General features: G+C 38.5%; 3 protein-coding genes across 4 annotated transcripts; 2 read left to right on the top strand and 1 right to left on the bottom strand.

Moving 5' to 3' along the window:
* The first annotated feature begins 1,101 nt into the window (after positions 1-1,101).
* On the top strand, positions 1,102-3,003 carry LOC113685373 (uncharacterized). The gene has a single exon (XM_027202879.2). The coding sequence runs from the start codon at positions 2,007-2,009 to the stop codon at positions 2,637-2,639; it is 633 nt and encodes a 210-aa protein (XP_027058680.2). The 5' UTR covers positions 1,102-2,006; the 3' UTR covers positions 2,640-3,003.
* LOC113685372 (uncharacterized) lies at positions 2,994-10,638 on the bottom strand. The gene is made up of 8 exons (XM_027202878.2): positions 10,231-10,638; positions 9,528-9,599; positions 8,336-8,707; positions 7,340-7,738; positions 6,542-6,580; positions 5,974-6,186; positions 5,482-5,607; positions 2,994-4,574 (listed from the first exon to the last, which is right to left on the bottom strand). Exons 1-8 carry the CDS (start codon positions 10,295-10,297, stop codon positions 4,462-4,464), a joined length of 1,401 nt encoding a protein of 466 aa, XP_027058679.1. The 5' UTR covers positions 10,298-10,638; the 3' UTR covers positions 2,994-4,461.
* A 1,743-nt stretch (positions 10,639-12,381) lies between these two features.
* Positions 12,382-16,997, top strand: LOC149048091 (15-hydroxyprostaglandin dehydrogenase [NAD(+)]-like). Of its 2 annotated transcripts, none has more exons than XM_089200342.1 (8): positions 12,382-12,575; positions 14,239-14,362; positions 14,723-14,829; positions 14,932-15,010; positions 15,364-15,443; positions 15,714-15,850; positions 15,967-16,117; positions 16,715-16,997. In XM_089200342.1, exons 1-8 carry the CDS (start codon positions 12,483-12,485, stop codon positions 16,724-16,726), a joined length of 783 nt encoding a protein of 260 aa, XP_089056468.1. In that variant the 5' UTR covers positions 12,382-12,482; the 3' UTR covers positions 16,727-16,997. The 2 variants fall into 2 exon arrangements, with proteins under 2 accessions (XP_089056468.1, XP_089056469.1); XM_089200343.1 differs by having other exon boundaries at positions 16,003-16,117.
* Positions 16,998-17,054: the final 57 nt, after the last annotated feature.

A 17,054-nucleotide genomic window follows, 5' to 3' on the forward strand; every position in this document is an offset into this window, starting at 1 on the left:
AACCCATTGAAGGAAGAGGCTGTAAGGTTTTTGAGAGAATTTATTCAGGCTATCATTTCGAAGGATTCAATCGCATTCACTAACATAGCAGAAAGTTCCAAAGTTGCCTTTAGGTTGTTGACGACCTCATATTCTTTTTCATTGATTGAGCAAAAAAATTTCCTAGTACAATTTATCTCAAGCTATGAAACCAACATTTCGTTTGAAAACATTGGAATGTTTCCGTTCATCTTCGCATTTGGCGCACTTCAGTAAACCCTTTGACCCTCTAAGAGTGACCAGCATCTAATTTCTCCTTACAATATCACCTCTGAATCACGGATCACAAATAATTACCAACGAAGAAAGCTCTTAATTACAAGTATAGTATGGAGAATATGCACTCCGATAGCAGAATGTAAGCCGGGGTTTTAAAAAAGCGTTGTAAACAGGGTTTACGCCCTCGTCTGCGTAGCTGGCGGTTTTGTGCGATGAGCAGTCGAGTGGTCCAGTCGGGAGGGGTCAACCATTTTTTCTCCCAAGCCTCTCGCGACTCACCGTTCGCAAAAACAAAACCGCCAGCCAATAGATTATCGTGAAAGGCAACTATTCCACATTTTTACGTCATTTCCATCGGAACATACTTGAAGTGTAAGACACGCGGTAATCTTGCAGTACAACGTGCGAGGATTCCACATCGGAAGGTAGCCAAGATGCTTTCTTGGAAAAAACTTTCTCAAAATGGGCTTTGTTGCTCATGAGCTGGCTTTTTTCCATTCCGGAGATAATACATTTTTTCAAGCAGCATACAGTCAGAATGTTGAGGAAGGCTAGCAAAATGCTTTTAGTTAAAGTAAATAAGCAAGCCTAGAACTGACTGATTGCAGCTGAGCGGAACAGAGAGAGCGGATGTGTTATTCGATTACAACAAAGACATAAAGATATAAGGCTGAATCTCGAAAATGGCAGGATTAAAATCTTCAAATTTTGGCCTCATTACATAAAGATCCTGAAATTAAGCCCTTTGCTAAAAATCTGCGAGACTATTATTTCTTAGGTACTTTCTGATCAAGTTTGTTCACTATTTATTTCGTTTAATTCTGAGATCATGTATCTTTTTTTTCTTTTTTTTTTTTTTTGTATTTCTATATATATCTGTAATCAAGCAGGGCTTTGTTTGTAAATGGAATTACGAGCAGACCATCAGAGTAAAGTAAACTAAAAGGAACGTTTGGTGAAGAAAGAAAAAAACTGAAGTGTAAAAAGTCAAACAAGTCAACTGATTCATAAAAAAAAAAGATTTTTATTAGAGTGTTGGCGCAAAAAAAAAAAAACCTCATCGAATATTTCCGCGAAAAATCCAAAATGAAACTAAACCAAACAAAAAACTTAACTTGCCGATCCCTTTTCTTTTGTAAGTGTTCCTGTGAAGAATCCTTAGAATTTTAAACTTTTTACTAAGTTCAGTGTTGATGAAGTTCACTTTCAGTTGCGCATTCTGATCGCAATCACAACGTGTTTTTGTTTACGTTTTTCTTTTCTCCCTTTCTTTCTTTCTTTCCCTCTTTCTCCTTTCTCATGAATAATTTTTCCTTATTCATTTCTCCTTTGTAAGCTTATTCGCTTTGCTAGCGAATTCGAATGTTTGTACCAGGTTATCAGTGAATGCAAACAGCATGACTGTAATCAAGCTGTCCTCTTGAATTGGACAGAATTTTAAATTTGATCTAGGGCATCATCGCGTCAAAGCAAACGGGTAATTAGAATAGAATGAATAAACCAGGTGTAAGTCATAGGCGTGCATAGGAAGTGACTTATTAAAACAACACTTTCTATTTGTTTTTCAATAACACGACCCTTGCTGGGTAAAAGATGAATTCACCGACAGCGAGTTGTATTTGTAAGTTGTAAAGACTCCATCAAGTTCATAATTCGCACAAATACTCGATCATTATTGATCCTTTCGTCGTTGTACAAAAACCTTCCGTGACGGAGAGGATTAACATATAGCTGCAGCTCTAAGAACGATGAAGAAAATAAAAAGTAATTCCACTGTGTCGAAACTCGGAGAAAGCGCCTACAATGCATTGGTTTTAACTAATCAGGTTAGTGGAGACGACAAACGCATTCTGCAGTACAGCTACAATCTGGTGAGCGACACGGAAAAAGGTGAATTTTCGAGGTCGTTCGACGATTACAGTTGCGGGAAATTGAAAAGAAATAGTTCGATGTTTCGATCAGAACGAACGATACCAAACTCGCCAAGCAACGAAGGAAAGAAACTCCCAGAGAAGAAGAAAGTCTTCCGCAGTATCAGTAACCCAATAACGGGTCGACGCACTTATGGCATTGAGGCAGAGAAAGTTTCAGAACGATATAAAGTTAAGGAACGATTCCCTAGCGATGGAGCGACGCCAGGCGTTGGCGAAGAGGATTCCTCATCACGCGTTTTGGAGGCAACGATCACGGAAAATCCCGAAACGATAAAGAACGATTCTCGGGTGCTCTCACGCGAAACTCACGCGCGTAAAATAGGGCTCGGCGAAACAACAAACACTTCCATCATGAGTCACAAGCTCAGAAAAAAAGGTGTCTGCGATACTACAGATAATTCACATTATCAAAGGCAGTTTTTGCGGGTCTTAAACAAGCGATTCTAGAGGTGTACTTCGTAGTAAAAAGTCATCTGGAAGGTTTGTTAGACACGAGCATTCAGTACATTACCGATATAACGTCTTGCCTCGTCCGGTTATGAATATGTGTATATAGCTTATTAGCGCGACTAAAAATAGCAAAAGCTTCTGCGAATGATATATATGTCATGCTCGTATACAGCTACATAGATAAACATTAACGACGAATTCAAATATCTTATAATGAAGATATCCTAATTATAAATACAACATCCCTGAAACTTCTTGTGGAGTCACAATCATAAACATAAGGATTAACTCGTAGATATATTTGTCTTTCGCCGTCCTTGCAGAATATGCGCATTCAACAATAAATGTAACTGAAGCAAAACTCAAACTTTAATATTTTTTTTCCGTTGTAGATGAATTAGAAAAATGAGAAAAGATTGAAACACAGTCACAAGCAGTGTTATCGAAACCGAGATCCGATTCAGTTAAAAAAATATCGTCTCAAAATGCAAATTCATGTTCTGTTTACAGATGTCGGGAAATCTTCCTCAGCCATTTGCAATTGAAATCTTAACTTACAAAACGAAACCTTGAAAAATACAGGTGGCTTTCCTAAAAACAAACAGTTTTCTTTTTTATGTGTCATTCACTTATGCGCGAAAACAATCTCCGCGGTTATAAGAAATTGAAAAGTCGTAAGAGTTTTCAAAGGTGACATTTGGCGTTTGCAGATTGTAATATGCCTTGTGTTTGATCCAAATTGAAAAGAGGAAATTTGATCTTCTACCAAAAGTTATTAACGCTGAGAAATATGGAAAAAAAATTTTTGCGAAGTCACATGAATAAATAATAAACATTATTGTTCATAAACACAGTTCGAGACTATGGAAATTTAGTTCTTAAAAACTCTCTGAAAAACAAATTTCCTCTGACCTTGCAGAATTTTCTACACGCTTTATTCTACTGGCAAGTGTGTTTCATTATCTGTGTTTGGAAATCATCAGGAGAAAAAAATTAAATTTTAATTTTATAAACGCATAACGCTTTTCATCCGAGTTTTCGATGGAGAGTTGTTAAACCCTTGAACTCCAAGATCTGGTCGTTAACTCTCCTCTCTAGCTGCTAAACATTCCCAGTAAATAAGTAACAAGAATTTGGTGTTAGATCAAGATAACAACTTCTCCTGATAAGTTTGAGTATTCTTATAACCTTTATGCTGGATGATGTCTAGATATAATATGGAGAAATTGCATGTTGATCACCTGTGGGAGTTTAAAGGGTTGACCCCTCAACCTCGTGGAGTGACTAGCATCTAATTTTTGCTTACAGCATCTAATATTTGCTTACAGCATCACCACGGATTCAAACGTTAAGGTCATGAGAGGAAAATGGATCATCGCTTACTATAATAGCTATTGATTTTTAAACAACTGCTCCTTGACAGTAGCACAGCAAATGTATAGAGAACACCATACCATGACAATAACGTAAAGTGAGCGGGAGAATGGTATTGCGTTTTCTTTTGTTGGTTTTTTTTTTCCTAATTTAATTCTTCCTCGTAGCATTAATTACAATATATTAAATATTATCGTAAAGGAACCCTATGCACCTGTCATTTCTGTAAATTAAAGCTTTCCGTAGGATTATTCATGAAATCTACTATGACAGAGAAATTGTGCATTTTATTAAGACACCCTTTAGGACCCGATTTCAAATAATGATTTTTCAGTATCTTCGTGTCAACATCGATCTCTTAGAGAATCCGAGTGCAAAAAAAAACACTCGATCCAGAATTCTAAGTCTGTTTCCCACATCACGTACATGGATATTTTTTCCTCCTTCAACACTGACGGCAGCTCTTCTTGCACGAAGCCAACATAAAGCCTGGATTCTTCCGACATTCACCATATCGAGCCCACCATCTGCAGTTTCGGTTTTTATCAACGCAGTTTCCTGCAAAAACCAAAAAAGAAGTTTGTTTTTCTTTTCGTTCGAGAAAGGGATATTGTATAATCTCTTTCATTTCAACTCAGGGAGATCATTTCGCATGCAATGTCTAAGTCTTGATGTTTTTAAAAATATACATGTAGATATATTCCCTCGAGGGTTGCCTAACGGTCAGTGCACTGGACTTCGGCTAAAGAGGTCTGGGTTCGAGACCTTGCCGGGTCCATGTGTCGTGTTCAAGGACAAAACACTTTACTCTCCCAGTGCTTCTCTCAACTCAGGAGTATAAATGCTGAAGGGTAACCCTGCAATGGACCAGCATCCCAATCAAGGGGTAGTAGCCATACTCATAGTCACTTCATGCTGTTGAAATAGGGATAAGCTGTGGCTGGGAGGGCCAGGTGACTCGAGTACTTACTTGACCTTACCTTAAAAGTTTAGAGCTAATTCACCCGCTCCCATACAACCTCAGCCTTTAATTGGGCCTGTCTTGGAATTCTTAGAGCACCAGGTACGTCTTACAAAAAAGTCAAGTTATTACTAAGGAAAACTGTTACTTTGTCAAGATGTGATGCAAGTCTATCCCAAGTTTCCTCATTTGATTTCGCCAGCTTTTCCTTAAAGTCTGTCGATACTCATTAACTGTAAATGGTTTGAACTCGGAGGTAACATGTGGTCGTGAAGTCCGATCGTCCGGGTGAGGGTAGCCCTGAGAAGGACTGTTGTCGGTAGTAGCAATTGTCTCTCAGGTTGTCGAAAGGTCAGTCACCAATACCGACGACAGTCCTTCCCAGGACTACTCTCTCGATCAGCTACGCGCTCGATAACATTTCATACGCATGAGTAGCACAATCGATCCCGAGACCAAGACGGTTATCATTATGGTTTATGGTTGGTAAAAGACAATACTTACCTCCTCCACCTCCACTGCACTTGTTGCAACTTTTCATACAGTTCTTTAACATGTATCCTGGGTTGCGTGTGCATTCGCCTCTCCTTGCCCAAGAAGGGCAGCTAAAATGGAGATCTTTGCAATTCACTGTAAAAACGAAACATTTAAGTCTTTATTTATCTCTTAAAGATGTTTTACAGTTCGGTATAGTGATGCCAACACGATAAAAGGCCAAAAATATAGAACGAACAGACGAAACTGCTCTCACACACAATGCACCCTTATGGCACCCTTATGGGTTTTCAATTGATTTCAGCCCTAACTTACTGTCGCAGATAAAAACACGAGATAAATTTTTCTTCTGTCATTTTTTTTCTCTCTAAGATTGACACCACATGACGTTGCAATTTGGCGGTCAGGTCCTTAAAGTAGTATTTGTTCTCAAATGAAGCATCTATATCTCAAATCATAATTTGCACACGGAGCGACAAAAAAACACATGACCTTGCTCACCTGGTGGTCGAGGAGTTTGAGGTTTTGGTGGGGGAGGGGTATTTGGGGCAGGTGGGGTGTTCGGGTGGGGAGATGTTTTAGGGGGTGGAGGGGTGTTCGGAGCTGGGGGAGTATTGGGAGCAGGAGGAGGAGTGGTGTTGGGCGGGGATGCCGTTGGCGGTTTCGATCCAACAGGTCGCTTCGTATGAAAATCCATCAGGGTTCCTCTGCCACCTAAGAAATGACGATGATATATAATGAATTGATATGGGGATGATGATCGTGATATTTGACAAAAGCAAAAAAACAATATCTGACACGTGTTTGAAAATTAAAGGGGACTGATGTAGGATGTGGCAGGAAGATTCAAAAGGGGAAGGTATCGAGAATATACAAAATAAGGGCTGTAAAATATTCGAGGCAGATTTCTTTAGCGCAAGCGATCTTTAATGGACAGATGCTGGATGCTGTGCCTCACCGCAAATAAATAATTAAATCAAATTTTTAAAAAAAATGTTAAAAAACAAACAAGCAAATGAAGAGATAGCTAATTCCTAGCTCCATAAATGAATAAGTTAAAGAAACTTACTTCTGTCACAGTTCATTTTGAAGCGAACTTGCCTATTTCCTAAGAAAAAATCCATCAAAGTCTATGTGAGAAATAAATATGTGAGAAATAAATATATCACAGGTATCGCAAGTTTCTTTTCAGAGGTAGTTTTAACACAATAAGCCACTTAGATGCAAGTAAATTTCTGATGCCTCTCTGTCATTATCGAAAATGATACAAAGCCACCCAGGTAAGAAAGAAAAATCAAGGTGTCGATTGACCACCCTCAAACACTTTTCCGTTGGCAAACTACAGTTACCTTCATGGAAGACTCTTTGGCAACACACACACTAAACATACACAAACACATCTCATCCCTGGTATCGACGTGGCCCATAGAAACGTATGAAACTCAATCCTATTTAACACAATTTACAGCATAAACCAACAGATAAAACGCAATACTGGAAGCAAGAAGCACATAGGTCTTACACACCTACTACCGCTTTTCTGCAGAAGCTTATCGCAATTTCATCTACATGCGGCGAATAGAGTATGGTTATGACGGAATCTAGTCTGTCTGCTAGACTAGACTAACACCTCGGTCTATAGAGGAAACTTTCATTCGCAAAGAAACAAAATTGAACACTAAAATCAGTGATCAGTTGCCTAAGGATTATCAGGTTTGAAAGTTCTATGAACAGTTCAGCAGCACAGTTTCCTCTGTTTTTTTGCACGGTCTTATGGCTTATTCGAGGCCCATTCTCGTTATTTCACAAAAGGTATATTTAAAAGAAAGCTGTTACAATTTATAATTTATGAGAAATTGTAACTCACCCCTTCGCCAATCGCATCGCTTTACATATTTGTTCCGACAAGGGAAAATCTCCAGGAGAAATCCATAAAGTACTGGGTCGTAACTCGCCAACTCTATCCTGGTGTTGACGTGGTTGTGGATTCCGTTTGTTGGAATCTGTTCATCGTTGCAATCAAAAAAACTCTGGGCACCTTCGGCGAGATACTCCCGGTCAGTAGACATAGCGTAGGTATTTCTCCATCTCGCGCCTGTCTGTCTCAGGTAGTTGTATCGCTGGCTCAGCCTGCCATCGAAGTTTGGAATTGCACCGTTTGAGGCTATTCCTAAGTTATGTAGTCCGTGAATAAACTCGTGAAGGAAAATGTCCTCTCTGGGATAGCGGTCTCTCCTTCTGTCGCAAAGAAGGTTTTCTTCTCCACCTGGAATGAAACCAAAGCCTCACATTAATAATACAATGTCGGAATGATTCTAACGGGATATTTCTTTCGAATAAAAGAAAAACCCTCCAACCTCATTGCAGAGTTCGTTGGCTTCACATTTTCAATACATCATCCAGCAAAGAAGTAATAAAATTTTCACGCGGAGCTAATCAGCTTGAGCTTTAGGGCAGTATTCCCGTATAAAACCAAAAGAGAAAAAACAAAGACGATTCTGTGATACATAATTACATGGAGTAGCTACGATCAGAAATTTAATCCCTGGTATTGGATCAACTTATAATCCCCTAACTGATATTTTTCTTTTTTCTCATCACTTGTCTGCCTCAAATTATCTTGATACTGTAAGGAGAAATTCTGTCTTGGTCACTCATGGGATTTAAAGGGTTAAAGGAATATTTCCTACCAGCTGCCGAAAGGTAACTGTGCTTTCTTTACATAGCATGGGTTGAAAAATGGTCTCTTAGCTCGATTGTACATAATACGATAGAGCAGGGCTATAGAGTGCCTTTCTGACAATCTAGACTAAATTTTATGTCACAAATTCTTAACAAGTTTCTTAAGAGAGCATGTTCTTACCTGTAGATATTGGATGTCTAATGGTCGCCCCCAATCCCCTTGCACGTTGGTTCCACCAGCTTCCGAGCCACGAGTGCTCAGGAATACTCGTGACACCTTCACTGTAGGCAATCACACCTGCACGTCCATAACGCTTATAAAACCACGAGCGAATATCTTGGCGGTCGGCGAATAGAAATACAACAACGTAGCATGCTCTCTTTAGTGCATCATTCTGAACTCTATTGGAACTTATGACAGGTATACCGAATGCGTGCAAGTACTTCTGGTAGAAGGTGCTTAAACGATATCCACGTTGAACATGCGAAGGGACTCTCGTTACTCGTTCACATTCCCAAGTGACCGATGGCCGCCCTAGCCTTGCTCGGGAGCCTAGATAGTAAAATGAAATGTTTATCAAACATGTTTGATCCACAACGTCACCTACACAATTCAGGAAAGTTAGAGAATTTCATGTTCCTTGAATAAGTCAGGTTTTTTCATGATTCCCCTCGTAAAAAATAAGTTACCTCACGCAAGATGTCCACTCTAACACTGAACCTAACCATCAGACAGGTCTTCTTTGATGAAATGGTCACGTCACGCAACGTTCTTGTCAACAATCTTCCCTTTTCACCGTTTCAAAGGTCGATTCAGACCTCTTGCCATTGAGGGGAACGGGCAAGCGCTATTAAATGCGCATAAAGCCACGGCGAGGTAGCCTGCAGTGCAAGCGTCTTATTAGGGCAAGCTAATGTTATAAGCTCGCTTTGGAGTTAGAGTGAACGGTGGAGGTAGGGGGAGGGGGAAGGCGAGAAGACGCCTGCTCGAAGAAGCTGTTGAAAAGCAAAACACCCCATGACTAATCTTCACTCCCCCACCCCCACCCCTCTCCTTAATTTTGATCGTCGACCGCCCCCTTGGTATAAATTTCTTTCTCTCCCCAGCCTTCTGCTGCCACTAAAATAAAAAGTGGCGGCCATAATTTTCCTTAAGAAAATACTGAGCACTCCCTCGCCAAAATCACGCCTCGCCAAAATAACGGCGAGGCGACACGTCACCTCGCGGGACCGCAGGATCATTTTAAATGAACCTGGTATGACGCAGGGGTAAAACCCTCCGCGAAAAGCAGAATTTCAAACCTATAGTAGTGCCGTTTTTTTTTTTAATTCAAAGATCGACATAAAGTTATAGAATAAACTTCTATACATACCTAGTCTAGAATTATCTTCATCGATTTCAGCAGACAACTTCATGTACGCGGTAAAGTTTGCTGGAGTGTAATCTATCAAGTGTTGAAAAGGGAAAATCAATTTCCCATCCCATGCCGAAAGCAAATATCGTAACTCTTAAGGGTGAGACATTGAGGTCATGTGGGTAAAATCGAAGGAATTGCGAAACGAATAAGTTTGTGAAAATCAAAAAAGGCGTGGCGAATGACGCTTAAGAAAAATATTTATAGATCATCAAAAATTTGTAAATGGTTAATCTCAAATTGTCAGCGCTCAAAAGTTGACACTAATTACTTCGATTTGAAGAAATCCTTCCTAGCAATAATATCCCACGGTCTGCATCTTCACTGGCAAACAAGGCTTGCAAGGATGTTTAGAGGGAACGCCCTGGTTATTTGCCCCATTTATGATTTTAAAATAAACTAATGCAAAAAATGTACGATACTAGATAAATATTTCACGATCTGATCATAAGATATGAGCAGGAGAAATTTTTAAACCTGAATGCTGTCTTGGTTTCGTAATACTGAAAACGTTCGATCATTCCCGATCTTTTCAGCGCCGACTTTTATGAATAAACAAATAGCTGGTACTCGAAATGTTCTTAATTGACTCTAATAAATCGAAAGCACTAACGAATTAGAACTGTTCCTAAATTTGGCCAGTGTTGCGTAGCTGACTCACCTTTTCCGTGGGACCATTTTCCAGCCAAAAGGATGAAATATGCACTGAGAAGGAGCTTGTCAAGCATCGTAGACTGCAGCTAACTTTTTTTGATTATCCCCTCTTCTTCTTCTTCTTCTCAGTCCTGTGTTAAGAAGAAACTGCTCTGAAAACTCGAATTTATTTACATGGATAGCTCGTAACGTCCCACGTTTGACGCATATGAAGACCAGATAACATTACATATAGGAAATGCGCCCTAATGTCTGACGGAAATAACGCATTAACTAAATTTGATCCTCCCTGTCGACACAAAAGAACTTTACAGCTGAGTATGCTTGCATGAATAACCCTCGACTAGTCTATTTTATTCTGTTTATTTCCGTGTCTGTAAATTGTCCTTTTATGGTCTACCGAATCATTTTGTCCTCACTTTAAACAAATATCGAAGCACACGTATTTGAGTCATCTGCGTTTTTCGCATCACCGTTGCGCAATATCTTCACGGAAGAATTGAAACTGAATCAAGAGGGGGTCGTATTGATTTGTTGGGGTCACTAGCTTGCACGACGCGTGGCTCCTAAATTACAAATTACAGTGGCTCTTCTTTGTTCTCAGATCTATCATCAGTCATTCGTCGGAAGACCTCTCACTTTGCCTCGCTTCAGTTTTCAGTGTCTCAAAACTGCGAGAGGTGACTGAAGGTTACGTGCCTGTCTGTGTTATCACTATGCTTTCATTACGACATAGTGTTCCTCCTCCAGTTCACGCCTTCGTCAAGAGACGGACAAGTTCGTTTCATGATTTTCCCTGTTTTGGTCAAAGATTGTATATTCTTAGCTAATTTAATTAGTCGCACAGACTTATCTCTCAAATCATATACCCTTACAAATACCGAATTAAGAGGCGAAGAAATGTGTTGTAAAATAGTTCATACAGAAGTAAGGAGACAGCGAATGCAGAAGTATTTACAAGGAAATATATATAACGGCGTAATTATTTACAGTATTTCTGTTACTCAAGACTTATACTCATTGTGCCTCATTTCCAGTAATCTGCTTGCACAAATCTATTAATATAAATACGGTAGAGTATAGAGTAGCATCTTTCACGCAGCAGGGAATATGGCTCTATTTCAACAGTGAGCCTGGCACTAGTAGGTTCTGCATATACTGGCTTCTTAACCAGATTCCGTCTAGTAATTCAACAACAACAACAAAAAGACAGACGCGTCAAACAAATCCTGAATTTATAGACTAGAAAAATGCATTAAACGAAATGGTGAAATCCCAAGGTGTTAAATATATATATATATATATATATATTTTTTTTAAATTTAAGAAGAGATCCAGAGGAGCTGGAAAACAAATTTTCTCACTCGCCTATAGCTAATCAATTGCGCAACGCAGCATTAGAATTTCTAGCCTTGCTGACCCATTTATCTTTAAGAGTGACTAACATCTAGTTTCTCCTAACAATATCACCCCCGAATCAAACATTGAGGTCACGAGAACGAATGAAACGACCTGCACCAAATATAGAAGTTCTTGATTATTTTAAAACAAGTTCTCCTTGTCAGCACCGTGGAAAATATATAGAGAACAGTATGGAGAATACGCATATTGATGTTAGGGTGTAAAGGGCAAAGACTGGAAGGGTTCGCAAGGTATCCCAGTTAGCTAAAACGGACTGGCGTTCTCCAGGCAAAGAGAACAGACCAATTTCCAAAGCCCTGTTGTGTCTGGTCGTGTTTAATTAACCGCCTACAAAGAAAAAATAAGACTACAAATTTACATCGTGTAAGTCAAAATCAACTTCATATGCGAGCTTTTCCGAAAAGTTAATCTCAAAAAATTATGTTAATCCCAATTTGTCCATTTTGGTTAAAATGATAAGCACATTTAAGCCATCAGAGTCCTGTGACAATAAATTTTCATAGATTTCGATTTCTTAAGAATTTGATTTTGTACTTTTATGTAAATGATATGTTGGATAGCAAAATTAGCTCGAAGATGATTTAACGTTTGGACCGAAATGTCAGCCTCTAAAGGTTCTCTAGAACTGTATTCCTTTCGAAATTCTGTGATTGACAGGAGTAGGTCAAATTGTTGTCATAATTCGTGACGTGAAGGAAATTAAGCGCTCAATAGTAGACAATGGTTTGCACCTAACATGCAAATGAATGTCAACAAGAGCGTTTTACTTGTAATTAGAATTACTGACATTTAATATTCCGGTTTGATTCTTTCTGCGCTTTTAGAGGTGAATTGATCATGAAGGTAGAAGGTGCTGTGGCCTTAATTACCGGTGGGGCTTCAGGAATCGGCAAAGCAATCTGCGAGAAACTTTTACAAGATGGAGCGAAGGTTAGTTAATTCGAGAGCTGCTTGCCAAACAGCGGTTCCCTCGATTTCACATACAGCCTAAGCACAAAGCCTTATTGACGATATTAGGAAGACAATTTTTTTTGTAAAGAGTAAGACTACATATGTATTTGAGCCATTTTCAGGGGAGCTTAGATGGGTTTTCATCCCCTTGAAACTATTATTATAAATCTTTACAGAGAAGGAAATTCTTGAGAATTGTTTGTTTACCATCGAAGGTTTATTGTACACTGACAAGGTGTTACAATGACTGCAAACATAATATATTGGCTCGGTAAAAATTGTTTATCATGTACTTGCCAGTAAAGAAGTGAAAAGTAAAAAACGAATCGATTTTGTAGAAGTTGAAGAAGCCTTGACTCGCAAAAACTGCAAATCAAAAAGCTATCAGATTTCACGTTTTTTGTGGTCGTTTGCAACAGATTTATCAGTTCAACACTATTGTTTAGAGTACAATGCAATAGAAAAACCTCAAGTTTTGAAAGATGCCACCTTTTAATAAGATCTATAGCTTTTACATATTCCGATTTTAAAGCTACACTCTAAAAAGGTTTATAGTCGCTACTTGACCCGATTTAGTGGCAAAAAAATTCCCTAAAAATATTTCTCTAAATAATCTTTCACATCAGGTCCCAGATGCAGTTTACCTTAGTTACCAAGGAATTTATTGTCTCGCGATCATTTAAATCCACTGGATTTGTTTATTTTAAAATTCAGAACTCAGCATAGAAAACTCTGGCAGCGTGTGAAAGACCTACAGCCAGAGAGGCTTTTATTCGTTATTGTTTTTTTTTATCAATATTCCACGGGGAAGTTTGTTAGTAGTGACGACTAACCTGAAATTAATGGCAAACAGCATGAATTGGACTTTTTCCTGTCTACTTTCGGCCAAATTTGAAGTATTTCATTCTGCTTTGTTATGTTTTCGTCTTTTTTCGTTTGCCTTTTTTCAATATTTTGAAAGCGTTGCGGTATAAGGATTACACGAAAAGGAGGTAAAATCATAATACATTTTTGCCGTATCGTGTTGCCGAATACGACTGAGGTCGTTATTAAAAAATCTCAACAATCTCACTTATGTTTTCACTTAACTGGCACGCCATGGCAGAAGAGCCTTACGTTTCCTTTAATATCTTTGTTTTCGGCCAGATCGAAAGCCGTTTCCACTTTCTTTATTTCTCGAACGGTCTTACCCAGTCTTTCAGTCTTTCAATTTATTGACATGACTTTTTTTGCAAAGTATAATCGTTATGTCGGAAATAAGACTAATGAGTCTGCTATGTTCCGAAACTTCACGTTTTATTTTATAAAATCAACTTGATCTCCCTCTCTCTCACACTGTTCTTTGTCTCACGCTCTGGTCTCTCTCATTTTAAATATATAATATGATCCTATTGTTAAATCATCTGTCACTTATCGCAAAAAATCAACCGGAAATCAATTAACGCTGAATAATCTCTCACAATGACAACGAGGATTTTCACATGAGCTCGTCGTAATATTCTCATTTCTGTTTCAGTCAGCGAACAAATAATTATATTTAATTGTATTCCTCCATTAAATGCTAATTTATTAATAAAGCCGATGAAAAATAATTATTTACAAATGCTTTGTTTTCTGTATTTAATGTATGATTTCCACTAAGGTTCAGTTCCTTGACATCAACAAAACAACCGGTGAAGCAACACTGAAGAGTTACACCAGCCAACACGCTAACGGGCATGCCAAATTTATATGCTGTGACGTCACTTCTCATGATCAATTAGACGGTTAGTGCATGTCAGTGTAGGCGACGTTAATTAATGCAAACTGAACAAGGAAATAACGCCTGACTGGGTAAAACAAACAGTTGTAAACAAAGCTCTCCTTTGCTATGCAATTGGCACTTTAGACGCCTCCTCAGAAATTTCATATAAATACATAGTCGAATGTCAGACTGATGTATGTTAAAGAGTCAGACAAAAAAATCAAAAAGCAAACAGACAGACCAACAGAAGAATGGATACAGTGTTTCTGGCTCTCTTAAAAACTCCGAATGAAAAAAGAGACGACTTGCGAACCTGAATTGCGCTACCCTAACTGTCACGGATTTCTGGGATTGGAAATCTTCCCCCTTTTTTTTTCCTCAGCTGCATTTAGAGCCACAGTGAAAGAACATGGCAGACTTGACATATTAGTCAATAATGCAGCAATAATGGACGAACAGGATTGGGAGAAAACCCTCAACGTGAATCTGGTAAAACACATTTCTTTCTTTTGTGAGGAAACCTTTTTTGGCTGTGATCATGAATGAATGAAATGATTTACTTTTTTGGATCCATGCGACCTCTTCCCACAGCATGCTGTCATTCGCAGTACTTTTCTTGGAATTGAGCTCATGAAGAATGGCGTTATCATAAATATGTCGTCTACTGGAGGTAAGCTTTAGACTATTATAAAAAAAAAATAAGCAAAAAAAATAATAATATTAGCGCACTGCGATAATATCTGGAAGTAAGGCATACGGAAATTAGAGTTCCGCCTGACGCGCTTGCATCGTTTTTTTTCGCTGATTTTTGAAAACTTGAGCGATGGACTCCGTCAAAAGCAGAGACTACTCGTTGTCTGGGTTAATTAAGAAGAACAAAATGGAGTACAAATGACAAGGCAAAAAATACGAGCTGATTCGTTTAAGATGTATATGATATTGCGGAAGATATTAAATACTGGAGAATAAAAATTTTCCTTATCGCTTAACCATTTATCTGCTTGCGATCCTTATCTTTTACAGGTATCCATCCAGTTTCGTTTTTACCTGCTTACTGTGCTTCAAAGTTTGGTATCGTAGGATTCTCAAGAAGTGTCGCTCCGGTACGTGCGCGACTCATAATTCATAGCAAAATACCATTCAGATAAACTAGTTACTGTACAGACTGCCCATAAATTGATTTTCCATAACTTGAAGAGTCGGGGAATGAAAGTAGGTTGGGAATGTTTCAATTTAACCTTCCTTGGTAGATACTGTTGCTTATTTAAGACCACTGTCGGTCGCCTAGATAATGTTCCTCTCAGTATGTCGTGCAATGACGCCAGGTTCGTCCAATTGCCCGCCCCTCTAATGCTTTTTCTTTTCAACGACAGGCAGCCTTTAGAAAAAAAGGCATACGCGTGAACTGTGTATGTCCAGGAAGTACAGACACGGATATCTACAAGACAGTGGGAAACTTGGAGCTTACTAAGGAGCAACAAGAACTCTTAGTTAGCACGCATAAACAGAAGTGAGCTTTTTACTTTTATATGAATCAGTGGTTACAACTTTGAACATCGAATCACCAACCGATCTTGGTCATCTCCTTCAGGCGTGGTTATTTACAGCAGTTTCTTCAACTCACAGGTCACTGATATCTGTGTTAACCTTTTATTGTCGCAGACCAGAGGCCGTAGCGGAATGCGTAGTTGATTTGATCAAAGACGAATCGACGGAAGCTGGGCAAGTGGTGAAAGTAACTTACGAAGATGGTGTGGAATATCTTAACTTTAATGACGTACGTATAATGTCGCCAGACATCAGCCTTTATTGGCTCTCGAAAATAAAGGAGTGATAATGAATGCAAAGATGGATGAATGGACGAAAATAAAGGAGTGATGATGAATGCAAAGATGGATGAATGGACAAAAATAAAGGAGTGATGATGAATGCAAAGATGGATGAATGGACGAAAATAAAGGAGTGATGATGAATGCAAAGATAGATGAATGGATGGATGGATGAGGAAAGGAATGAATGGATGAATACATGAATGAATACATGAACAGATTGATGGGTGGATGACTGAATCTGAGAGTTAATGTATTTATGGATAAATGATTGACTTACTGACTGAATAAATGAGAGAATGAAGGAATGAAAGAACAAAGGAATGAAAGAATGACAGAATGGAAGAATGAATGAATAAATGGGGGAATAAATGAAAGAATGAAAGAGTAAATAAATCAAATTAATTGATAAGGGAATAGATAAATGAATGATTATATGGTTGGATATATGAATGGATCAATCAATCAATGAGTGGATAGAGGGATGTATAAAAGGAAAAATAATGAATGATTTGATGGAAACATTGTTTCTTTGTTTCTCTTAGATCGTTATATGACATCATCTGACAAACCAACCAGCGAGCCTGGAGCATTCTGCACCTCATCATAAGATATGCATCTATCATCTTTAAACAATTAATTGATATCAGGAGCCCATTACCTATAATGGGCTGCTGTTGATATAGATAATAGATATAGATGACAGTCAGTAGATTCAACACCCCATGGAGGACTGAGGAAAAAAATGTCATCATAAGTTTATTGATAGAGTACAATGGTTTGAAAGGTCAGATTAGCGAAATAAATTATCTATTATCGAGAGATAAATCCAACCTTTTTATTATTAATGCCTAATGTCTCCACTTGTCCTCTGGTGAGTATTAA

Source organism: Pocillopora damicornis, chromosome 3 (genome assembly GCF_964200805.1).
Source record: "Pocillopora damicornis chromosome 3, jaPocDami1.2, whole genome shotgun sequence".
In the NCBI taxonomy this organism is placed as follows: Eukaryota; Metazoa; Cnidaria; class Anthozoa; order Scleractinia; family Pocilloporidae; genus Pocillopora; species Pocillopora damicornis.

Bases quoted from the DNA above. Each gene is read 5' to 3' on its own strand.
- LOC149048091 (XM_089200342.1), top strand. From the start codon at position 12,483: ATGAAGGTAGAAGGTGCTGTGGCCTTAATTACCGGTGGGGCTTCAGGA. The intron at 15,011-15,363 runs GTAAGCTTTAGA...TATCTTTTACAG, and splicing joins AAATATGTCGTCTACTGGAG to GTATCCATCCAGTTTCGTTT. The intron at 15,444-15,713 runs GTACGTGCGCGA...TTTCAACGACAG, and splicing joins TCTCAAGAAGTGTCGCTCCG to GCAGCCTTTAGAAAAAAAGG.
- LOC113685373 (XM_027202879.2), top strand. From the start codon at position 2,007: ATGAAGAAAATAAAAAGTAATTCCACTGTGTCGAAACTCGGAGAAAGC.
- LOC113685372 (XM_027202878.2), bottom strand. From the start codon at position 10,297: ATGCTTGACAAGCTCCTTCTCAGTGCATATTTCATCCTTTTGGCTGGA. The intron at 9,600-10,230 runs GTGAGTCAGCTA...AACACTTGATAG, and splicing joins AAAATGGTCCCACGGAAAAG to ATTACACTCCAGCAAACTTT. The intron at 6,187-6,541 runs GTAAGTTTCTTT...GTCATTTCTTAG, and splicing joins CAAAATGAACTGTGACAGAA to GTGGCAGAGGAACCCTGATG.